General features: G+C 46.0%; 2 protein-coding genes and 1 non-coding gene across 7 annotated transcripts in view; 2 read left to right on the forward strand and 1 right to left on the reverse strand.

The window, feature by feature from the left end:
• Positions 1-1,040: 1,040 nt before the first annotated feature.
• On the reverse strand, positions 1,041-15,576 carry CINP (cyclin dependent kinase 2 interacting protein). The gene is made up of 5 exons (XM_012531268.3): positions 15,481-15,576; positions 12,031-12,199; positions 8,649-8,778; positions 2,889-3,018; positions 1,041-1,964 (listed from the first exon to the last, which is right to left on the reverse strand). Exons 1-5 carry the CDS (start codon positions 15,485-15,487, stop codon positions 1,762-1,764), a joined length of 639 nt encoding a protein of 212 aa, XP_012386722.1. The 5' UTR covers positions 15,488-15,576; the 3' UTR covers positions 1,041-1,761.
• Positions 9,525-9,640, forward strand: LOC117200171 (U5 spliceosomal RNA). Its single transcript, XR_004481647.1, has one exon. It is a non-coding gene; the product is annotated as a U5 spliceosomal RNA (small nuclear RNA).
• An 8-nt stretch (positions 15,577-15,584) lies between the features above and the next one.
• Positions 15,585-25,617, forward strand: part of TECPR2 (tectonin beta-propeller repeat containing 2) — a 96,525-nt gene continuing 86,492 nt past the window's right edge. For all 5 annotated transcript variants that reach the window (XR_007475709.1, XM_004262418.4, XM_033420550.2 and 2 more), the window contains exon 1: positions 15,585-15,741. The gene's annotated coding sequence lies outside the window, so the exon portion shown is untranslated. The remainder of the gene's footprint in view (positions 15,742-25,617) is intronic.

The following is a 25,617-nucleotide window of genomic DNA, read 5'->3' on the forward strand; positions in this document are numbered from 1 at the left end:
AACAAGACCTTTGAGCTCTTCTGCAGAGCTAAAACCCCCAACAAATAGAAGACGTTAACTACCTGATGAAGCACTCTATTCCAGAGAGGCCACAGCTCGAGGATGCCAGATATTTGGACTGAAGGAACGGGGGCCTGCACACACTCTCATCCTTATCAGCAGCCCACCCCAGGTTGGGACACACAGTTTTGAGGGCATTAGCCCGCTGTTGCCCCCTTTGCCTGGCAAAGCAATAAAGCTATTCTTTTCTTCTTCACCCCAAACTCTGTCTCCGAGATTCAGTTCAGTGCTAGTGCACAGAGGTGGGGTTTTGGCATCAGCAGCATTGATCATTTCCATTAGTTCTTCTGGGCAACCTGGGTGTCCGAGGATGAGGCATCACGAACACAGGAAATGTCCTAGAAAGGGCTAGAAATTCTTCAGGGTCTCCTCTGAAGAGCATTTGTTCTTTAAGTAACCACACCCCACCCCAAACATAAAACTGACCTCGTGCCTCGGAGGGCCCCGTCCCGCCTGTCTGGCTCAGGACTGCAGCCTGCTGTCTAAGCCGCAGGACGCAGGGGGCAGGGTGCCACTTTTGCCGAATGCTGACCAGGCGGTTTCCAGACAGCAGGACATCTGACAGGCTGCTTTTCTGATGGTTAGATTTTAATAAATACTGCAAAGGAAAGAGAAATTCTAAGACATGTTGCCTTTAAATGCTTTGGCTATGCCAACTTACACAGTGAGATATCCTTTCGCTCAAAATACATTCCCATCATATATAAAGTCTTTTATTTTGGGAATATTTTCTTTCTTTGCCTGGGATGCTAGAAGTTCAGTTTCATGAGGCTACAACCTGTATCACACAGCATGAAGTTTCTTAGATTTCTGTTTCTGGGGAGCAATGGCAGGACTGACCCTGGATATCTGGTTGCAAATATTGCCAAACTATAGGATTTATGCCCAGAGAATGACATGGAAGACACTTCACTTGGCCTGTCGCAGCCTCAGTACAAAAATAGGGGTAATGTTTTGGTAGCCAGTTTTCATTTCCATGATGCTGGTCTTTGCTCAGTGACTCTACGGTACTTTAAAGGTTAGTTGTGATTACAAAACTAATACGGTCCCACAGTTTAAACAATACGCAAAAATATTAAACCAGGGATTTTCTAAGTAAATGTAATCTATGTAAAATACACCTAATTTACAAAAACAAGATCACTTAGTCATTCTGTTGAGGAATTCATTTATTTCGGGCAGAAGTCTTCATAGTGACAAATTCACAGTAGGTGCAGATGACGCTGAGTGGTGGACGGCAGGCAGCAGCGATAACCGCAGAGAGCTGGTGAAATGATCAGGTCTGGAAGATCCTAAGGTCAGTGGGTGGCTGAGCCAGAGCACAGGTGAGATCCCAGGTTGCGACAGGGGCCGTGACCCCGGGGTGCGGCAGGGGCCGTGATCCCGGGGTGCGGCAGGGGCCGTGACCCCGGCATAAGGCAGGGGCCGTGATTGGGGTGAGGCAGGGGCCATGATCCCGGGGTGTGGCAGGGGCCGTGATCCCGGGGTGAGGCAGGGGCCGTGATCCCGGGATGTGGCAGGGGCGTGATCCCGGGGTGCGGCAGGGGCCGTGACCCCGGCGTAAGGCAGGGGCCGTGATCCCGGGGTGCGGCAGGGGCGTGATCAGGGTGCGGCACAGGGCCCACCAGAAAGACCGTCCGCCGTGGGAGCTGCAGAAGCTGAGGTGCAGAGCCCGGAGGAGCGCGGAGCCGCACTGGGAGGTCACAGCGCTCGGTGCCCGGTTTCAAGCAGCATGCTTTCCAGAAGCAGCCTGCTGTCGCCCTCCACGTAGGGCTGGTGCAGCCACATGGACAGGTAGCTCAGGGCCAGGTCACGGTCGGCCGTGTGCGCCAGCTGCTCCACGACGGTGCGCTTCAGGCGGAGCTCCCGGCCGTACATGTCAGAGAGCTTGCGGGAGACCTCGTCTGAAAGGAACGCGAGCCGTCCTTGAACAGTGGCATTCAAGGGGGTACCCTTGACTAGGGACGACCCGCCACTTTTTTTTTTTGGCCACACCGCACAGCTTGCGGGACCTTAATTCCCAGACCAGGGATGGAACCCGCACCCTCTGAAGTGAAAGCACTGAGTCTTAACCACTGGACAGCCAGGAACTTTGCAAAGCTCCTCCTTAAAAGCTAGAGTCAGCAACAGCACAAGAGGAAGAAGGGCTCCAGCCAGTGCAGATTAGAATCAGATAACATGGTAAATAAGTGTCATGAAATTAAAAAGTACCTGTTACCTTTCCACTCGACTCTTAGGAACTGGCAATCATTATACATAGCAGATTGACCTCAAACTGACAATGTTCAATAAACACGTTACGTGAGGTGATTTTCTCCCTTATTTAAGCCTCAAAGCAACATCAAATAGCTTAGTCCTTCTTTTAAACTAATAAAGCAAAAACACAGCCCTTACCTCACAGCTTAGTTATGTAATGGAGTTTGTTTTCCCAGCGGTCCTCTTCCATGGGGTGGGCTGAAGTGACCCCCACCCCCCCGCCATGTACTTTTTAAATAAAACAAAGCAAAAACCCATCCTTCTTGAAAAACAAAAACGAGATTTCTGCCTCTACAGAGGAGGCAAAGTGCATTCTACCCGTTGGCCTTAAACGGCTAATAATGGCAACTTGCTTCATGGGTCTCTAATTACATTTAATATTCTTTGCTGATTAGTGGGTAATTAAAGGCAAGAAGAAACACTCCTCTAAGATGTCCTCATCTCCTTCCTTCCCAATGGATCCTCTTCAATTGAATTTCAAAGCCTGTCAGCTTCTTAGAGGGCCAGATCTAAATGACACCAAATGCTCTCATAACCTACCCTTGAAAATCAACGCAGGAAGAACTACTTACAAAAATAGGCTGTGGGCCACGTGTGGAACAGGGGGGGCCGTTTTCTCTCCTCCCCATAATGGTAATCTTCTAGTTCACAAATCCCCTTGGTAGTGGAAGACAGCTTTTCCATTTTCATCTGTATTTTGGTCTGAAAAGATATTAATTTAGAATATGAGATTATTATTTGAAATCCTCTCTTAGATTCAATAACTCTAAGATTTCAAAGCTAAGAAATGTAAGTCTGCTGAGATCGTAAGTCCAGTGATCAACAGCATTAACTCCATGTGCAGCAAATTTCCAGGGAGAAGGAGACTGACAGTTGCTACGATTTCACTAATTTGGATGACTTCAGTAATAAAGCCCACATCTCCAGTGCTGGAGAAGAGGAAGCTTGCTGGGTCCCGCTTCATTAAGTTTTCCGAACATCACTAATTTTTTAGCACCAAAGACCTGGAGGGGTGGCAAGGCAGGCTCTCGCTTTTATGTAATGAGAGGAGAAGGGGCATTAAATGAGCTCATTTCTGACTCTTTTTAAAAAAATTAATTAATTAATTAATCTTTGGCTGCACTGGGTCTTCGTGGCTGCGCGTGGGGGCTACTCTTCATTGCCGTGCGCGGACTGCTCATTGCAGTTGCTTCTCTTGTTGTGGAGCACGGGCTCTAGGTGCACCGGCTCTGTAGTTGTGGCTCGCGGGCTCTACAGCGCAGGCTCAGTAGTTGTGGCTCACGGGCTTAGTTGCTCCGTGGCATGTGGGATCTTCCTGGACACCAGGGATCAAACCCGTGTCCCCTGCCTTGGCAGGCGGATTCTTAACCACTGCACCAACCAGGGAAGTCCCTCATTTCTGACTCTTATGAACTGCCTTTGAGTTTAATGCCAAAAGCTCGGCCTCTGTGCACCAGTGTCGAGTCAGAGTTTTGGGTGAAGCAGAAAAGAATAGCTTTATTGCTTTGCCAGGCAAAGGGGGACACAGCGGGCTCCTGCCCTGAAAAACTATGTGTCCCCAACCCGGGAGGATCTGATGAGGGGTTTTATAGCAACAGTTCAAGGGTGGGGTTGCTGATAAGATTCGAGTGTGTGTGGGGCCTGCACTCCTTTAATCTGGTCTCACCAATGGTCCTCTCCTAATCTTTTTTTTTTCCCCCCCCGGTACGCGGGCCTCTCACTGTTGTGGCCTCTCCTGTTGCGGAGCACAGGCTCCGGACGCGCAGGCTCAGTGGCCATGGCTCACGGGCCCAGCCGCTCCGCAGCATGTGGGATTTTCCCGGACCGGGGCATGAACCCACGTCCCCTGCATTGGCAGGCGGACTCTCAACCACTGCGCCACCAGGGAAGCCCCTCTCCTAATCTTGATGAGCTTCTCGGGTCCCTTTAATCTCGCCTCAGGTGGTTTCTTGGCTGCTCTTGCTTTGCTCAGCAACTGTCTGAACCTGCCCTTTGGAACTCAGGGAAGGTCATGGAGGCTGGAGTCTTGTCTACAAACAAGAAACGGGGGACGGAAAGGCTTCCGTGCCCAGGAGCCCCACAGGGTCCTGCTCTGTTTCCAGTTTACTGAAACCTCTTTGAGGCTTGTTTCCTTGTTTATAAAATGGTAATAACGAAAGGCAGCCCTACACACTTCACACAGGAAGGAAGTGGTGAGGACGTGACGTGGACGGTGCCTCAGCGTACGCCAGGCTCTGTGCTGCGGCACAAAGTGGCTGCTTCCACGGGGTGTCGGGGGACTAAGTTAGTACTTGTGGAGCACCTGGTCAGAGCTACGTAAGGGTTTGTTAAGTAAAACAAATGGGTGAAGTAACAGAGATTCCAGATATCAGTAGCATGGGTCTACTAAGACCACAAGTCTACGTCCTAAGTATGGAGTTAGCTTTATGTACCCAGGGGGTATAAGCAAAGATATATAAATCGTCAAAATCTTAATTCCTTGCACTTAGTCCTTCAACCACCCTCCAATTACATCTGAAGAGGTGTGCACTATATTTAGCGAACATTAATTTTTAAAGGACTAGACTCCTTTTCCCAAATCTTTCCAGGTTCGATATGTCACTTGACCCAACCCCAAGAGGCAGGACTCATCATTTCCGTACCACAGGTGGGAAAATTCTCTAGGTTGCTGAGCTAGGGAAACACGAGGCCAGGACTTGATAACACGCTTTCCGACCCCAAGTCTCTTGACACCCAATCCTGAGCTCTCTCCTCTGTGTCCTGCAGCAGCTCCACCTAATGCTAAGAAAAGCTGATAAAGGTCAGGAGAGCCAAGAAGATCCTGGAGGCTTGACACCACCGGGCCAGAGGTGCCAGCCGCATTCTGGGGCTCATTCATCAATGACGATACCAAAGTCTCACGCACGTGCAGCCCTAAAGTGACAGCAGCTGGACACGCTCTCAGCTCCACGTCCCCTCCCAAAGCCAACAGCCCACACCTCGAGATGTTCGTCCAGCTTAGGGACAAGGGTGCCTCCACCCTCTACCAATTTCAGATTCAAGACAAAGTCAAGTTCGGGAAACCATTCTCTCTAAAGGATGGAGGAAAATAGGAAAAATAATATCAATATCCTTAAGGATCAACATTGGTTTTGAACCTAAGAATGTGAACTAATTCTCAAATCACTTTATTTTACTTTATATTTTGGCCGCGCTGTATGGCTTGCGGGATCTTAGTTCCCTGACCAGGGATCGAACCCAGACCCCCAGCAGTGAAAGTGCAGAGTCTTAACCACTGGACTGCCAGGGAAGTCCCTCAAACCACTTTAAAATAGAATAAATTCACTGGAGCAGAACTTTGGGGCCTGACAACTAGCACCCGTGGTCAGCCCAGGCTTTGTCTGAAGACCTTGGGAACGCAGGTCACTATGGGCACGCAGTCACCTAAAACCTTGCAGCCACTTTCAGCTGCCCTGCCAGGCCACACCCCCTCACCCTGGACCCGTGCTGTGGGTAGAGGGACCAGGGCCAGGACGTGTCACCTGTTACTGCTCAGTCCATCAAGCCACTGGCTGGATGTTCTGGACCTTGACTCTACCTCCTAACATCCTCCCAGGCCGTCCCTCCTCCGTGCGGGTCAGCGGGACTGAGGAAGGGGTCCCGTGGTACCAGACAGCCACTTAAGAATGGGGAGAGCCAAGGATGGCCAAGTAAAACCAGTCAGTCATTCCTGACATGCCTGAAATGGAAGGCAAAATACCTCTTCCCCCTCGTCCCGCGCAGGCGCTCTTCCCTAACGAGGTGTGCATAGGTACAGAGTTATAAATGAGGACTTGTGAACTAAAGAAAGCCAAATGGCATTTAGAAACAAAATCCTTCCCAGGGTTTTCACATTTTATAAAAGTCACATTAGTATATGTCAAAAGTGTTTCTCATTTTAACCCAGTTTGGGGATTCTGTGAAATGTTTTTTTTTTTTTTGCGCTATGCGGGCCTTTCACTGTTGTGGCCTCTCCCGTTGCAGAGCACAGGCTCCGGACGCACAGGCTCCAGACGCGCAGGCTCAGCGGCCATGGCTCACGGGCCCAGCCGCTCCGCGTCATGTGGGATCTTCCCGGACTAGGGCACGAACCCGTGTCCCCTGCAACGGCAGGCACACTCTCAACCACTGTGCCACCGGGGAAGCCCTCTGTGAAGTGTTTTATGCCAGAAAGGAAGATGGAAGGTCAAGGATGAAGAGGTTCTGGTGGGAGTGTTGCCACATCTAACAACAAATGACCGAGCCCAGCATCGTGTGTTTAACTTTGTTGCCTATTTAAAGTATTTCAGTATACACAGGGAACTATATTCAATATCCCGTAACAAACCATAATGGAAAAGGATATGAGAAAGAATATGTATTTATATGTCTAACTGAATCACTTTGCTGTACACCAGAAACACAACATTGGAAATCAACTATACTTCAGTGAAACAACAACAACAAAAACTGCCAATTAAAAGCTAAGTGTGGGACTTCCCTGGTGGCGCAGTTGTTAAGAATCTGCCTGCCAATGCAGGGGACACGGGTTCGAGCCCTGGTCCAGAAAGATCCCACATGCCACGGAGCAACTAAGCCCATGTGCCACAACTATTGAGCCTGCGCTCTAGAGCCCACGAGCCACAACTACTGAAGCCCACGCGCCTAGAGCCCGTGCTCTGCAACAAGAGAAGCCACTGCAATGAGAGGCCCACGCACCACAAGGAAGAGTAGCCCCCACTCGCCGCAACTAGAGAAAGCCTGTGCGCAGCAACAAAGACCCAAAGCAGCCAAAAATAAATAAATAAATTAATTTTAAAAAAAGCTAAGTGTGACCAGGAAATAAATAAATAAAATATTTCAATATAGGAACTTAGCCATTCAGTTTCTTCTCTTTCAAACAATATGTGTGCCCATGCTTGGTCCAAACAAAACCACTTGCCATAATCAAATGGGTTAATTTGGGGAAAAAACATACATGTGGTCAGTTTTCAATTGGGTCATTCTGGAAATTTCGATTGATTACTCTGCCTGTGTTAATCCTCTACTGGTCCAGAAGTCTAGGTCTAGAACTCAACTACTGGAGACACAGCTGTGAACCTGGAGATAAAACAAAGAAAACACCAAGCTCACACACCTTATCCTCCAGGCTTCCCGTGAGTGGGGCTTAAAACAAAGTGACTGATGACCCAGGCCTGTCTTGTTCCTGCCTGAGCACCAGGTGGAGAGCCTGGGCAGGGGGGGCAAGTGTTCCTTATCACAGCACAACCCACAGGCAGCATCACAAAACAGACGGGACAACTACAAAAACCTAATCATTTATTTAGAGGAGACAAATAGCCCCATACAGGGCAAGATATCTTGAAGACAATATTGCATTTCAAGCAAACAAAAGGCTAAATCACCAAAATGTTCTCAATGCACTATTTATTTTTCTCATTTTAATGTTTCAGAAACCATTACATCTTACAATGGATGTGATGTTTAAAAGGGCAGTGCTTCTTTCCTGAAAAACTCTTAAACCTATCGTCTGCCTCATAATACGTGGAACCCTAACTTTGAATAAGTGGTATCTTGAAGAAATACAATTATATTTGACATATTCTGTTTAAAAAGGCAAGGAAGCATGTAAAACATTAGAAACATTTCCATCAAGAAAGGTTAAACTATACAGACTTTCTATGTTTGTGGGAAGCTTTAGTTAGTTAGTTCAAAGATGTGCAAAACCTTATCCCTGTGTCTGGTTGAGATGAGGTGTTTCGTGCACATGTGGTGGCCAGCATGGTGGGTACTGACATCCAGACTTTAAACAAACATATAAGAGCATCTCTTATGTGCGAGATCAAGGCTCACAGGCCCAATGCAGCTCAAAGCCTATTTCTGTGTGTCCCTTGAGCTAAGAATGGGTTTTACATTTTTAAGTGGTTGAAAAAAAAAAATCAAAAGCAGAATATTTTGTGACACGTGAAAATTATCTGAAATGCAAAGTTCAGCATCCATAAATAGAGTTTTATGGGAACACAGCCGCACCCACTCGCCTCTGTACTGTCGATGAGTAGAGGTGAGAGTGCCTGCCGGGTCCCCAAAGCCTGACACACTTCCTGTGGAGCCTGGGAGTGGGTGAAATTGCCCTGGCAACATGCAGAACCAAAAGAACCAAGGTCTAGGACAGCCTCTTGGGAAACAAGATTTATGGGACACGTAGAGCGAGAGAGACAAATGGAGGAGGTTGAGGAAGGAAAAACGAAAGCTTGGTGAAGGAAAGCACGACCAACCACGTGGAATGCTGCAAGGTGCTTGTGCACACGCGACACCCGAGGATTCCTGCACCTTACCAAAGCATCCAGGGTGGTCTGCAGCCCCTCGCACAGCATCTCGAGCTCCCTGCTGTATTCTGGGTGCTCCTTTTCTGCATTTTCATCAGAAGCCAGGCTGCTGCTCTCTAATCCTATCGTGTCTTTGCTCCTGGACAAGATGGAAAAGAGTGGGAACAAAATACACTCCACAGGCTCGCTTCATTTCGTTGTGATGAACCCTCGAAAACTCAATATCCATGTACTTAGGTCATCATCGACTTTTTCCATTGGCGTCGTTTCACGTCATCACATTTACATGTTATTTACATATACAACGAATATGTCCATCCGCTACTCAATTCTGCCCTAGAACAAGTCAATTCAATCCAGCCCTGTGGCATCCTAAGGGGGTAAGACACGGATCATCTCCTCAGAGTCCACCAGCTAGGAATGCGTTTTGTAAACGGAAGGCTGTGACCCACAGCACCTGAAATAAATCTAGCGGGGCCACAATCAACAATTAAGGAACAAAATTAGGGACTTCCCTGGTGGTTCAGTGGTTAAAACTCTGCACTTCCGCTGCAGGGGACATGGGTTGGATCCCTGGTTGGGGAACTAAGATCCCACATGCCGTGCAGCATGGCCAAAAAAAAAAAGAAATTTAAGGAAAAAAATTAAACATTAGAATAGAAAATATCAGAGAGCATCTTATGCAGTAAGGTAAGAACTGTTTCATAGAACTTGCTAAGCAGGAAAAGGCGGCAGAGGGCCGACGTGTGTGATATGTTTGAAAGAACTGGAAAGAGCCAGGGACCCAGGCCAGAAAGTTAAGACTCTAGACTCTGGCCAGTAGACAAAGATATACAAATATATAATTACAACTTTGAGAAATTAAAACTACACATATATAGATCCATACTCATGTTTCTCTTCAGATCATATAAATCTTTCGCATTTTACTAAAGATTCTCGTGGGTAGGAACCAGCTTGAGTCTTGCTTAAATTTTTTGAGGCCTTGCATAAGCAAAGCTGATTAAAAAAAACAAAAACATATATATAGGAAAGTGCAAGAACAGTAAAGCAAATCTTCCAATTAGAATTGGCAACTGTCAACAGTTTTTTCCCATAACCCCTTTGTCTTTTTTTTTTTTAAACATCTTTATTGGAGTAATTGCTTTACAATGGTGTGTTAGTTTCTGCTTTACAACAAAGTGAATCAGTTATACATATACATATGTTCCCATATCTCTTCCCTCTTGCGTCTCCCTCCCTCCCACCCTCCCTATCCCACCCCTCTAGGTGGTCACAAAGCACCGAGCTGATCTCCCTGTGCCATGCGGCTGCTTCCCACTAGCTATCCACCCTACGTTTGGTAGTGTATATATGTCCACGCCACTCTCTCACTTTGTCACAGCTTACCCTTCCCCCTCCCCATATCCTCAAGTCCATGCTCTAGTAGGTCTGTGTCTTTATTCCCGTCCTACCCCTAGGCTCTTCATGACATTTTTTTTTTCTTAGATTCCATGTATGTGTTAGCATACGGTATTTGTCTTTCTCTTTCTGACTTACTTCACTCTGTATGACAGACTCTAGGTCCCTCCACCTCACTACAATTAACTCAATTTCGTTTCTTTTTATGGCTGAGTAATATTCCATTGTATATATGTGCCACATCTTCTTTATCCATTCATCTGTTGATGGACACTTAGGTTGCTTCCACGTCCTGGCTATTGTAAACAGAGCTGCAATGAACATCTTGGTACATGACTCTTTTTGAATTATGGTTTTCTCAGGGTATATGCCCAGTAGTGGGATTGCTGGGTCATATGGTAGTTCTATTTGTAGTTTTTTAAGGAACCTCCATACTGTTCTCCATAGTGGCTGTATCAATTTACATTCTTGCCAACAGTGCAAGAGGGTTCCCTTTTCTCCACACCTTCTCCAGCATTTATTGTTTCTAGATTTTTTGATGATGGCCATTCTGACCGGTGTGAGATGATACCTCATTGTAGTTTTGATTTGCATTTCTCTAATGATTGATGACGTTGAGCATCCTTTCATGTGTTTGTTGGCCACCTGTACTCCTTTGTCTTTTTAGAAGAACTTGCTAAGGGAAAACATGCTCTTGTGTGTCTCCTCTGCTCTGAATACCCCTCTCTACTTCCGACACCTGGTCATCAAAGGGAGGGGGGCGCCTCTCCACACCAAGCTATTCTCAGGTTCTCCAGACACCAGCTGGGCGTCTTACAGTGTAACTCAATCCTGATACTATCTCTCAGAGACAGCATCAGATCCCACAGGTTAAGGGCTCTGTCCCACAAGACTGCCCCCGTCTTAACTTCAGACACCAATCACAAGTTCAGGTTGTTACCTGTGCTTAGGACGGACCAGCTGTCAATTGGAAGTTCCCACGACCCCCTCCTTGGGTTCAATTAATTTGCTAGACCAGCTCACAGGACTCAGGAAAACAGTTTACTTTCTAGACTACTGGTTTATTACAAAGGCTATTAAAGGAGACCAATATCCTTTATTCGTATCCTTTATTCACATACCTGTAGACAAGAGGTACTCAAGGCAAGGTCTGGAAGGTTGAGCGAAGGAGCTCCTGTCCCTGAGGAGTCTGGGGTACATTTCCCTTCAGGCACATGGAAGCGTTCTGGTTCCCCAACCCAGAAGCTCTCCAAACCCCCGTCCTTTTAGGTTTTTATGGGGGCTTCGTTATGAAGGCATGATTGATTAAATGATTGGCCATCAGTGATTAATTCAACTTCTAGCCCTTCTCACCTCCCTAGAGGTGAGGTAAGGGGGTGGGGCTGATAGTGCCAACTCTAGTCACGTGGTTACTTCTGGTTTTCCAGAAGCCCCCTCATTAACACGAACTCAGGTGTGGTAGAAAGGGGTTTGTTATGGTAACAAGAGACTCCTTTCCCCTTTACCACTCTGGAGCTAGTCCAGCAACTGGAGAACAAAAGAAGAAATCTCAGCCTAACTAAAGATTCTCCCACTGCTCATGTCCCTAAGGAAATTATAAGGGTTTTAAGAGCCGTGTGTCAGGAAGGGACAAAGACGAGACATGTATTTTTTTTACTATACATCACAATACCACAGAAATAAAATGCAGCATTATGAAGTGATACTTCTTCCTAGAAGATACCAGTGTCCTGAATTGAGTCTGTATCCTTCCAACCCGTTTTTATAATTTTATATACAGATGTAGCCATGGCCAATTTACAGTATAATTTTGCATTTAAAGTGCACACACAGCTCATAGTTGCGTGCATTATTTTGCCACTTGCTTTTTCGCTTTACGTAATTTACCCATGTTCCTAGAGACTACCCTTCCCATTCTAAAAGACTGCCATGAAATTTCTGCCCAATCATTAAGGGTGAAGCACACAGAGCACACTTTGTAGGTACTTACAATAAACTGATTTTCAGGTTGGCAATATTATTCGCAGTAGCAAAACCTCCATCATTGAGGGTTTCCCATTTCAGGATTAAATTATGCCAATCGGCTGCATTGTCCTTAATTTTCCTTGCACTGACAGATAAGACAGGTTTTCTGGGCGTTGCACTTCCAAGAGTCTTTGCTGATAGGGAGCAAAAGAAACATAATATTATGAAATTCATGATCACGGTTGGGGGGAAAACCCAAACTGTTCTAATTTGCAACCGTAAAACTATCGGCAACACTACATCCACTGAACAAAACACGTAGTGTTAATGAAGACGTGTGGATGAATGTGAAAGTCGCTGCAACAAGACAAAACAGAATTGTTTTTACGTTTTTAGGTCTCACCAGATATACAAATCCTCTCGAAGCTTAACGGCTCCACAAAGTTTTACCCCGAACACTCTGACCACTTTCAAAGGTTGGGAAGGAGGTGGAACTGTGACTTTCCGCCGCGAGGCTCCGATGCCCCTGCCTTACCGCGCCCGTTCTCCAGTCTCTGAACTTTGATACCTGACGTTTGCTCAGAGCTTTGTGGGTCACCAGAGCTCACCACTCCAACACACTGACAAGCTGAACCCCAGAGATGCGGTGATGATCTCCACGCTAGGAATGCAGGAGGAGGTCCAAAGTCCTTCAGGACCCGGCTACTTCTCTGCCTCAACACTCACCTCAACCCCGACCTTGAAGCCCCTCAATCTCTAGCTAAAGTCAACTACTGGCAGCTCTTGAAAAGTCCTTTGCATGTGCAGTTCTCTCTGCTAGAAAGCTCTTTCCTTCCTCGGGCTAACGCTGCCCATACCCCAGGATTCACCCAGATCCCAGCTCCTGTGGGAAGCAACACCCAGACCACTCAGGCTGTTTGGGCCCTCCCAGCCCTCCTGTGCCCTCTCTTCTTCTCTACTTAGAATCCTTCAAAGGCGTCTCATGGCCCACAGGATAAGGTCCAAATTCTGAGAGAGGCCCCTTAAGGAATCCAGGACGCACAATGGCAGTATAGTTTGGAGTCTAGACTCTGAAGACCAGAATGACTGGGTTTGAATCCCAGCTCTGTCACTGCCAGTTGTACAATCTTGGGTTAAGTTATTTACCCTGTCAGAGCCTCAAAGTGCCTATCTGTAAAATGGGGATAAAATATATCTACTACAAAGAGTTGATGTGAAGATCAGATAATATATATGAAGCTAGGAGTTCCTTGGCAGTTCAGTGGTTAGGACTCCACGCTTCCACTGCAGGGGGAGCGGGTTCGATCCTTGGTCGGGAAACTAAGATCCCACAGGCCACACAGCGCGGCCAAAAAAATCCCCAAATAAAACATATACATATGTGTAAAGCTGTGAGGGTGTGAGGGCCTGGCACATGGCAAGTATCCAGCATAGGATGTATTACCACAAGGGCCTCTCCAACGTGTTTTTCCCACTGCCACCAAGCAGTAAATTCAATTCTGACGCTATCTATCTGGAGACAGCATCAGATTCCACAAGTTAATGACTCAGTCCTGTTAAGACTCCTCCCCCGCCTCCACTTTAGACACCTGTCTCAAGTCCAGGTTGTCACCTGTGCTCCTGACCTACCAGCTATAGGTCGGAGGTTCCAAAGACCCCCCTCCCTAGGGTTTGATTAATTTGCTAGAGTGGCTCACAGAAAACTCAGGAAAACATTTTACTTACTAGATTACTAGAAAGAGCCAGATGGAAGAGATGCATAGGGTAACGTACGTGGGCAGGGGTACAGAGCTGACAAGCTCTCTCCAAGTGCCACTCTCCCTGCGTCTCCACCTGTTCACCAACCTGGAAGCTCTCACAACCCTTTGCTTTTGTTTTTTTATGGAGGCTTCATTACATGGGCAGGATTGATTAAATGACTGACCATTGGTGACTGATTTAACCTCCAGCCTCTCTTGCCTTGTTGGACATGGGGCTTTGGTGGGGTGGGACTGAAAGTTCCAACTCTCTAATCACATGGTTGGTTCCCCTGACAACCAGCCCCCATCCTTACGTTACCTAGGAGCTCCTCTTTTAAATATCATATTGATTTTTCATTCACTCTTTACTTATACAACTAACCAATATTCGCCAAGTGCCTACATTATGCCAGCTGTGGGGGCTGAAGTGACTCAATTAGATAGACCAGGACCATTTTCATTGAACTTACTTTCCAAAGATGAGGTGGATAACAGACAATTAGATGATCGTCAGTTTAGATCATAAGTGCCACAAAATAAAACAGGGTCTTGTGTTAGCGTGAACCCCTGAGACGTTGTCATTTAGGCTGAAACCTGAATGATGAGAAGTCAACAGCAGAGGCCCTAAGGTGAGAATGAGCTTGGTGAGTGTGAAAAAAGAACAAGACCAGTGTGGCTAGAATGAAATGGAGAGAGAGGAGACAGTCAGACAGCTAGAAACTTATAGTCCAAGATAATAAGTTTGGATTTATTCCAAGTCAATGGAAAGCAAACAGTAAGCTTTGAGTTGGGAAGTGACATGATCTGATGTAGGTTTTTAGAAAGTCACTTCCACAAAGAAGTCCTCCTAGATCCACAGGTTGGGTAAGGACTCACTGCACTATATATCTGGAACACGCTGTACTTCAGCTTCATTCATGACACTCACCAGTGTAGTGTATTTGCATGTTTAATGTCTACTACATTCCTTGATAGACTGTTAAGTTCCACCAGAGTAGGGACTAAGACTGTCTTGGTCCCTCTCATAATCTCAGCACGTAGTAGGTGCTGACTAGAATGTGTTAAACGGAAGAAAAGCCCTTACCACCTGTACTATAATCTTCTAAGGGTTTCCCTCCGCCAGTAGGGGCTCCTTGCGGGCGAGGACCACGTGTGATTCATCGTGTCTGACCCATACCCAGCACATATTTAGGAACCAAAACCAATATTCTGACTTCAAGAAACTCACAGTCTAGCTGGGAAAGAGATCAGCTATCAATCACAGGGCAGGGCAGTAGCATAGTGACTACGTTACTTATCCCCTCCGAGCCTCGACTCCCCACCTGTTGACGTTACTTCATGGGATCGCTGTGCGCCTCAAACGAGCTGATCCACTGAAAGTACTCAGAACACGACTTGGCGCACAGTGAGTGCTTGATGAATGATAGCTTTTATTACAAGCAGAAAGCTCTGTAGCCGGGAATTCTGAGGGGAGTTCAGGGAAAGTGCTCCGCTGGTGCTAATTTATAACGACAATTACAATTTGAGTGTCAGGATCTGCTAACACTCCTTTGCATCATCTCGTTCTACACATGAAAAAATCGAGGCTCGGCAAAACTGACTCCCGGGCTGACCGCAGAGCCTGATCGGGGCCAGCGGGCTGGGCTGGGGCAAGGGACGGACCGCCATTCAGCCCGAAGATCAAACTATAACAATGGTACCCTCCCTGCCTGGGGGAGCTTGCCCTTCTCACGCACCTTCCATGCTGGCTGCAGAGATCCCAGGAAAGAGACCCGGAGCCCCGCCCACGCACACCGGAAGTCCTATACGTCACTTCCGTCCCGCCCACCGCCTCCTGAGGCTCTGCCGCTCTAGCCGCCGGCGGAGCCAGTTGCCGCTCGTCGGTGCCGGCCCCGTTGCCCAGGGAACGGGTTCCCGGCAGTCCCCGCGGCTCGGAGTTCATCCCCGCCTCCTCCGGCCCGGCCGGGCCGAAGAGTCCGGAGGGGCTGCAGCGGGAGGTGAGTCCCGCGGCGCCGCCCGCGACGCCGCCCGCCCCACCGCCCGGCCCCGCGCCCCTCCCTCGGCCTTCCCGCCGCCGCTCACGCAGCCCCTGGGCCACTCTCCCTCGCCTCAGGGTCTCATTGCCCATTTCCCTCCCTTTCCCGGACTCCGTCTCGCCCTTGCCGGACCGCCGAGGCCGAATGCCATGGCACACGAAGCGCCGGGCTCCGTGCCCGGCAGAAGCTGTCAGTCCGCCGAGGGAGTGGTCGTCGCCCACCTCTCCTGGGCGCCGCGGGTCGGCCGACGCCTCCCGCGGGCCCTCCGCCCCAAGCGACCCGGCTCGCTCGCCCCTCCCCTTCCGCGCTTTCCCTCCCCTGTGCCGCACCCTGGCATCCCCTTTGCGCCGCGGGCCCGAGGCGCCGAGCTCCGTGGTCTTACGATTGACGCTGCGTCTTATCCCCCGACCCTCTCAGTCCCCGTCCCTTCATCCGCCCACCAGCGCCTGGCACCACGCCTTGGCATGTACCCAGTAGGTGCTCAGTAAGTGTTCGTTAAATGGATAAATGAACGACTCGTCTCCCAGTCCTGCCTTAAGGCCTCAGAGGCAGAATAGTGAGTGCAGGTTGAAGAGTGGGGTACCCTCGAGTCAGACCCGGCTCACAGCGCTGCCCCTTCCTAGCTGTGTGCTCAGGGCAAGTGATGTCTCACTAAACTTCAGGTTCATCATCAGTAAAGTAGGGATGGTAATAGTTTCTAGCTCTGGCTTGGTGGAAGGATTAAATGGGTCAGTGCGTGTGAATTGCTCAGCACGGTGCCTGGCACGCGGTCCATTTCAATAAAGGCTAGCCCCTGCTCTCCTTACCCACATACCCTACTTCCTTTTCTCTTCCCTTCCCTTTGTTCTTCCTCACTTTCTCGCTGAGATTCAGGAATTTTATTCTGTTCTGTTGCTTCTGTTAACATTTGTAGGCAGAGTGTGGGGTACCAGCATGCATGCACCTTTGCCTTACCTGCTGGAGTGATAAGTTGCCCTTGGGGTTAACTTCCTCCTTGTAGCCAAGGTCTTGAGAACTTTAAGGAAAGGAGTTCTGGAAATCCCCAAACCCAGATCCCAGCATGGGCAGAATCTGGGAATAAAGCCACTGCAGCCCTTGTGGTCACCAGTGACTCCTGCAAGGAGCTGCAAGGCATTTTGTACTTTCTCTCACCCAGCTACAATGTACCTTGACAAAGCTCTGACCTTGCTTTTTTTTTTTTTTCCCCAACATCTCTTGTTGGTTCATTCAGCAGATAGTTATTTGGGGCCTGTTGTATGCCAGCCACATACCAGCTTCTAGGGATGCTGTGGTGGACCAGACAGACCCAGTCCCTGCCCTCAGGGAGCTTTCAAACTTGAGAACCAGCAGGCATAGATACAGGGGATGCTCAAATTATTTGAGTTTTCAGGACTGGCTTGGAGACTGGTGGTGGGATAAGGAAAGTCCTCTCCTGAAGGAGTGACTAGTAAGCAGCTTTTGTTAGGTTTAAGTTATTTTGTTGTCACATTGTCTTTTTCAATAGAAGATTGGCTCCTACTGGATTTGTTTTCAGTTTTCTCTTAGAGAAATTACACTTCAAGTTTGAGGAAGGTCTCATTTCTTATTAGCTTGTATGTAGTTTGAACAAAATAGCTCCTAGAACTTAATGAGGAAAAAGGGAAGGAAACAGGCGTCAGGCAGAGCAGTTAATTAAACTTAGAATAAGTGAAGAACAGATGAGGAAACTGTTGCACACATAATGAAGACAAGCTTCGGAGTCAAGCATGGAGAGATTTCTAGATATAGTGGAGCTCAAGGAGCTTGATAGAATCCAGAGGGAGTAGTTGATGGCTCTGTGAACTGCTGAGGTGGAAGTGAGCTGTTGTTCCAAGTGTGTGTCAATTTTAAATGAATGTATTCTTTGGATCCAGACATAAGAGACCAGTGAATTTTTGCATAATCATGGACGTAACTGAGGTAGAGTGGCTTTATATTTTGTTCTGTCATACTTGGGGAATTCTGGCACAGTGTTTTGAGGGAGATTAATTCAACAAATATGTGTTGAGCGTTGATTGTACCACACTCCCTATTGGTCTTTTGAAGCCGCTGCAAATTTGTGGATGAACAGGATGTAGATGAAGACTAGAAAGAAGCCATTGAGGAAGATAGAGAACAAATCATGATGGTGCCCTGTGATAACTGCCCTCATAGCGTTCTGTGAAAGAGGGAGGCTGAAGGCTTCCTGTGGAGAACTTGTTCTTACAAGATGCGTATGGGGGACGGGGAAGGAATGAAAGGGACTTTGCGAAGACACACAGGTCATGGTGTGTTCAGGGACTGTGGTGGGAAGCTCACTGTGGCTGCAGTGTGGAGTATGTGGCTGGAAGAGTGGCCTGAGATGAAGCTGGATGCAGGCTGGTTTGTTGAACTGCTCAACTTCATGCTGTCATCAGGCTTTAGACTCTGAGCACTGGCTAGCCAGTGGGCTTGGGATCAGAAAAGTGACAAAACCTCATCTGGAAGATAAATGACTGCCTCCATCTCATTATGTTCAGCCATAAGATTTTAACATTTAAAAGAACAGTGGATGTTGTAGCCAGACTTTAAAAATAGACTGTATGGGAGGGAGACGCAAGAGGGAGGAGGTATAGGGACATATGTATATGTATAGCTGATTCACTTTGTTGTACAGCAGAAACTAAAACACCATTGTAAAGCAATTATACTCCAATAAAGACCCTGCAACAGGGAGTGACTGTCACTTCCTAGAGATTTTGGAGAGACCCCTTAAACCATTAGAGCTGTCAGGGGGCTCTGGCAACTTCTGATCGTTGTACTAAGTGGATGATTTAGACTGTGTGTTACTAGTCCTAGCTCCAGTTTATAAAACTGCCCATCAGGCATTTGGGTGCTATCAGTCAGCGTGAAGGTCAGCTCCCACCTTCCAGGTGTATGGGATTGTGGTGTTAATGGGGGAGAGAATTATCCTGCCTCAAAGAAGAATGTTTTGATGTTTTATATTTTTAATGGAAATATTCAGAACCACGGAAGCATTATTGATTTTAAAGATTGGATTGAGAATATTCTTTTGCAGTAAGACCTGAAGTTAACATTTTACTTATTCATTCAACAAATCTTTACTGAACATCTACTCCGTGCCAAAGATATTGTTAACGTACGAGGCTTTTCATTGGTAAACAAGAGAGGGTTTATGTTGCTTACATTCTCATGAGAGAGATGATCATTAAACTGTTTATCAAATAAAGTAATTAAAGGTTGTGATGAGAATTATGAAGGACATAAACAAGATGATATGTTAGAAGGAGGAGGGGACTGATGGATACTGTAAGTGATCTGATCAGGGAAGGCCTTTCTGAAGCCTGGTGTGTGGAGAGAGATGAACGATCGTAGGGGGAGTAGTCAGTTCTGAAGCCTGAGGAGGGCAGAGTGGACCAGTGGAGCTAGAGCTTGGGGGATGAGTGGAGAGAGGTGGAGATGTGATGGGGGAGCCAGGAAGGGGTCAGACCACACAGCCTGTAGGCCACAGAAGGGTATTTGCTTATTCTCAGAGCACTGGGGAACCACTGTAGAATGTTGAATAGGGTGAGTGGTATGAGATCCACCCATTTCTCTTTCAAAGAACTTCTTTTTTTTAGACACTGTTTTTCAGAGCAGTTTTAGGTTCACAGCAAAACTGAGGGGAAGCTACAGAGATTTCCCGTTTACTCCCTGCCCCACCCGTGTGCATAGCCTCCCCTTTTATCAGCATCTCCCACCAGAGTGGGGCATTTGTTACAACTGATGAACCTGCACTGATACAGCATAATCACCCAGAGTCCATCGTTCACCTTAGGATTGCTGTTGTGCGTTCTGTAGCATTGGGCAAATGTATAGTGACATGTATCCATCTTTATGGTGTCAGTATTTTTATTGCCCTAAAAATCCTCTGTGCTCTGCCTACTTATCCCTTTCCCTCCCCCACACAAACCCTGGCAACCACTGATCTTTTTACTGTCTCCATAACTTTGCCTTTTCCAGAAGGTTACAGAGTTGAAATTATACAGCGTGCAGCCTTTTCAGATTGCCTTCTTTCACTTAGTAATGTGCACTTCAAGTTCCTCCACGTCTTTTCATGGTTTGATAGCCCATTTCTTTGTAGTGCTGAATAATATTCTAGTGCCTGGATGTACCAACGTTTATTTATTCATTCACTTACTAATGTGCTAGTTGCTTCCAGATTTTTACAATTATGAATAAAGATATTGTAAACATTCTGGTGAAGGTTTTGTGTGGGCATAAGTTTTGAACTCGTTTAGATAAATACCAAGGGCTGCAACTGCTGGATCATATGGTAAGATTATGTTTAGTTTTGTAAGAAACCTTCAAATTGTCTTCCTAAGCGGCTGTACCATTTTGCATCCCCACCAGCAATGAATGAGAGTTCCTGTTGCTCCACATTCTCACCAGCATTTGGTGTTGTCAGTGTTCCAGATTTTGACCATTCTACTAGGTGTGTGGTGGTATCTCGTTTTAATTTGCATTCTCCTGATATATGAAGTGGAGCATCTTTTCATAGACTTATTTGACATCTGTATGTCTTCTTTGGTGAGGTGTTTATTAAGATCTTTGGCCTGTATTTTTTTTTTTTGCAGTACGCGGTCCTCTCACTGTTGTGGCCTCTCCCGTTGCGGAGCACAGGCTCCGGACGCGCAGGCTCAGCGGCCATGGCTCACGGGCCCAGCCGCTCCGCGGCATGTGGGATCTTCCCGGACCAGGGCACGAACCCGTGTCCCCTGCATCAGCAGGTGGACTCTCAACCACTGCACCACCACCAGGGAAGCCCTGGCCTGTATGTTAATTGGGTTGTTGAGTTTTAAAAGTTCTTTGTATATTTTGGATAACAGCCCTTTATCAGATAGGTACGTTTTGCAGTTTTTCTCCTAATCTGTGGCTTGGCTTCTCCTTCATTTGACGTTGTCTTTTGTAAAGCAGAAGTTTTAAATTTTAATGAAGTCCAGCTTATCAGTTACTTCTTTCTGGATCATGCCTTTGGTGATATTATTTAAAATGTCATCACCATACCCAAGGTCATCTAGGTTTTCTCCTATATTGCCTTCTAGAAGTTTTATAGCTTTTGTGCTGTACATTTAGGCCTGTGATCCTTTTTTTGGGGCTGCGTTTGGTCTTCGTTGCTGCGCGCGGGCTTTCTCTAGTTTCTGAGTGGGGCCTACTCTTCATTGCGGCGCTTGGGCTTCTCATTGTGGTGGCTTCTCTTGTTGAGGAGGACGGGCTCTAGGCACGCAGGTTCAGTAGTTGTGGCTCATGGGCTTAGTTACTCCGTGGCATGTGGGATCTTCCCGGACCAGGGATGGAGCCCATGTCCCCTGCATTGGCTGGTGGATTCTTAACCACTGTGCCACCAGGGAAGCCCCTGTGATCCATTTTGAGTTAATTTTTGTGAAAGTCTATGCCTATATTCACTTTTTTACATGTGGATGTCCAGTTGTTCTAGCACCATTTGTTGAAAAGGCTGTCTTTGCTCCATTGTATGGCCTTTGCTCCATTGTCAGAGATCAGCTGGCTGTATTTATGTGGGTCTATATCTGGGCTTTCTCTCCTGTTCTGTTGATCCATTTGTTCTTTTGCCAGTACCACTGTCTTGATAACTGATGCTTTATAATAAGTTTTGCAGTTGGGTAGTATCAGTCCTCTAACTTTGTTTTTCTCCTTCAATATTGTGTTGGCTATTTTGGGTCTTTTGTCTTTCTATACAAACTTTAGAATTATTTTGTTGGTATCCACAAAATAACTTATTGGGATTACACTGAATCTGTACATTCAGTTGGGGAGAATTGACATCTTAACAATATTGAATTTTCTTATCTGTGAACATGGGATATCTCTCTATTTATTTAGTTGTTCTTTGATTTTGTTCATGTGAGTTTTATACTTTTCCTTGTATAGCTCTTTACATGTTTTGTTAGATTTATACCTAAGTGTTTTGTTTGGGGGGATGCAAATGTAAATGATACTGTGTTTTTAATTTCAAATTCCACTTGTTCATAGCTGGTATATAGGGAAGTGATTGACTTTTGTATATTAATCTTGTATCCTGAAACCTTGCTATAATTGCCTATTAGTTTCAGGAGTTTTTTTATTGATTCTTTCAGATTTTCTACATAGATAAACATGTCATCCACAAACATAGTTTTATTTCTTCCTTCCCAATCTGTATACCTTTTATTTCCTTGTCTTATTGCATTAGCTGGAACTTCCAGTAAATGTTGAAAAGGAGTGGTGAGAGGGGGACATCCTTGCTTTGTACCTGATCTCAGTTGGGGAAGCTTTTTTTTTTAAATTTATTTACATATTTATTTTTTATTTTTGGCTGCGTTGGGTCTTCGTTGCTGCGCGCGCGCTTTCTCTAGTTGCGTTGAGCGGGGGCTACTCTTCGTTGCGGTGCGCGGGCTTCTCATTGCAGTGCCTTCTCGTTGCGGAGCACGGGTTCTAGGCGCGTGGACTTCAGTAGTTGTGGCACGTGGGCTCTAGAGCGCAGGCTCAGCAGTTTTGGCGCATGGGCTTAGTTGCTCTGCGGCATGTGGGATCTTCCTGGACCAAGGCTTGAACCCGTGTCCCCTGCATTGGCAGGTGGATTCTTAACCACTGCGCCACCAGGGAAGCCCAGTTGGGGAAGCTCTGGGTTTCTCAACATTAAGTGTAATGTTAGTTGTTAGGTTTTTTTTGTGGATATTCCTTATCAGGTTGAGGAAGTTCCCCTCTGTTTCTGGTTTACTGAAATTTTTGTCATGAATGCATGTTGGAGAGCTGATTCTTCTTTTTCTTGTTTGTTTTGTTTTTTGGGTTTTTTTGGTGTGTTTTTTTGGGGTAATAGCTTCATTGAGATTTCACATACCATATATATTAACCATTCAAGGTGTACAATTCCGTGTTTTTTAGTATATTCACAGAGTTATGCAACAATCAGTTTTAGGACATACCACCCTAAAAAGAAACACCCTGTCCTTTAGCAGTCATGCCCACCCCCACTCTCTTCTCTCGGCTTCAGGCAGTCATTGCTGTGCTTTCTGTCTGTAGATTTGCTTCTTCTGGCCATTTGCTCTTTCATATGAATGGAACCGTGCAGATGTGTGGGCTTTTGTGTCTGGCTTCTTTCACTTAGCAGCATGTTTTCAAGGTTCATCATATTGTAGCATCTATCAGTACTTCATTCCTTTTTATTACTGAATAATAGTCAGTCACATGGATATACAATGTTTTGTTTATCCATTCATCAGTCGATGGACAGTTGGGTTGTTTTACTTTGTGGCTTTTATGAATAGTAATATGAAATTCTGTATACAAGTTTTTGTGTAGACATACGTTTTCATTTCTCTTAGGTATATAACTAGGAGTAGAATTGCTGGGTCATATGGTAACTGTACGTTTAACCTTTTGAGGAACTGCCAGTGACTGCCGCATTTTATTTTCTACCAACAATGTATGAGGGTTCCAGCAATGTTCCAACAATGTATATGTTTCTCCACATCCTTGTTAACACTTATCTGTCTTTTTGATTATAGCCATCCTAGTGAGTGTGAAGTGATATCTCGTGGTTTTGTTTTGCATTTTCCCTGATGATTAATGATATTGAGCATCTTTTCATGTGCTTATTGGCCATTTGTATGTCTTCCGGGGAGAAATGTCTATTCAGATCTGTTGCCCACTTAAAAATTACCTTTTGGGCTTCCCTGGTGGCGCAGTGGTTGAGAGTCCGCCTGCCGATGCAGGGGACACGGGTTTGTGCCCTGGTCTGGGAAGATCCCACATGCCGCGGAGCGGCTGGACCCATGAGCCATGGCCGCTGAGCCTGCGTGTCCGGAGCCTGTGCTCCGCAACGGGAGAGGCCACAACAGTGAGAGGCCCGCGTACCGCAAAAAAAAAAAACAACAAAACAACAACAACAACAAAAAAAACCTTTTAATTATTAAGTTTTAAGCATTTCTCATATATTCTGGATACAAGTCCTTTGTCAGATGTATGATTAACAAGTATTTTCTCTCATTCTGTGGGTTGTCTTTTTACTTTTCTTGATGATATCCTTCAGAGCACAAAAGTTTTTAATTTTGTTGAAGTCAGAGAGCTTATTCTGACTGCTCTGTATGAATCCGGATTCCAGGGACAGGTGTAGAAGCAGGAGAGCAGTTGTTACAAGAACAATGCGGTGGTCCACGTGAGAGGTGTACTGGATTTGTCTCAGGCATGGCCACAGAGTTGGTGAGAAGGGGCCAGCTGTGAGGTAGGTTAGGACATAGAGCTGATGGAACAAGGTGAGGGATTACTGTAGGGGTGAGGGAGAGGGAGAAATCATGGATGAATGATAGGGTTTCAGCTTAAATAATTTTGATCCAAAATTTGATTATGCTGTCTGTTACCTGCTACAGAATTATGATAGATTTTAATGGAGTTTGGCCAGCGAGTCCTGCACTCCCTTCTTACACATTTGAAATTGCTTTTGGTTGTATGATCACTGATTGTGCCAAGGAGATGGTTCCAGAGACTCTGACCTTCCATATTTTCCTCTAATACTGCCTACGCCCCCTCAAATAAACATATTTTCTAAGTGAGACTAGTGTGCCTGCTTTACCAGTGCAGTTTCAAGGCAAGTCCTCTGCCCCCTTCTAACCAGACTGCAACCTCAAAGCCCCCTCTGTGTAGAGATTATGGAACTCTCAGTGAATAGTATCAGTTCAAGGGAATGAGTTTTTGAAATCTAAATGTCATAATTTGACAGGGCTACTTTGAGGAAAAAGACTTTTAAAGGAGGAACTAATATCAGCTGACATTTGTGAAGTGCTTGTCTCCTCTGCTTGCTTCCTAGGAGATCTCATCAGCTAAAGTGGAAATTAAAACACTTTGAGAAAATCTTGGTTTATGAATATAGCGTGTTCTCTTGGTTTATGACTATAGTGTGTTCTCTGCAGTTTTTTTATATGGTCACTAAAAATCTTATTCTAGGGAAGTATTTAATGACATGCCAAGTGCTCATGATTTATTAAGTGAAAAACCCTGTGTGTGTTTACACACATGTAGCTATACCCTATCTATATATGTAACATGTCTCTATGATGGGATTATGAGTGGCATTTATTTCATTCTTTGTACTTTTCTATATTGCTATGTTTTTGATAGCGAACATTTATAACTTTTATAAAAATAAAATTTTATTTTAAAAACATGACGTAAATTGTGGCACATCAGTGTTTGTGTGCACACACCCATCAAGGAAATACATCTTTTCCTGCTCCTGTGATGCCCTTCTGCTTGAAGGTGGAGAGGAACTGTTGAAATGAGAACATTTCTCGCCTGTAAAGTGGAGATAACAGTGGTGCCAACCTCCTGAGGTTTTTTGTGAGGATTTAATGAGTTCGTGTGTAAAACAGTTTCTGTTAAGTAATAGTGTTTACTGTTACCACTGTTGCTACTTTCATTGTTATTTTGGCTTTAGTGTCCTCCTTAAAATGATCTACGTGCTTTCCCAAGGTGTCTGACTGTGGCTGTCCTCGCTTGTGTTTGCCTGATAGCCGTTTCATTTTCATTTGATTTCGGGGTCATGTGGGTTTTGCCCACCTCTCTGGAGTACTTGTACAAACCAAAGATTGGGGAGCATGGATATCTTTTAGCCAAGGCAGTCTTGACCTTACAAAGTTGTAAATTTATGAAGTATGCTGCTGTATGGACAGGATCAATATTCACCGTCAAAATTTCACTTAAAATTATATGACCCTGGGCAAATTTCTGAACCTCCCAGAGCTTCAACTTCTGCTAAAAGAGGGTATATTAATGTTCTTAACCATCGCAGAGGGACTTATTACTGTT

This window comes from Orcinus orca, chromosome 2 (assembly GCF_937001465.1).
Source record: "Orcinus orca chromosome 2, mOrcOrc1.1, whole genome shotgun sequence".
Taxonomy (NCBI): domain Eukaryota; kingdom Metazoa; phylum Chordata; class Mammalia; order Artiodactyla; family Delphinidae; genus Orcinus; species Orcinus orca.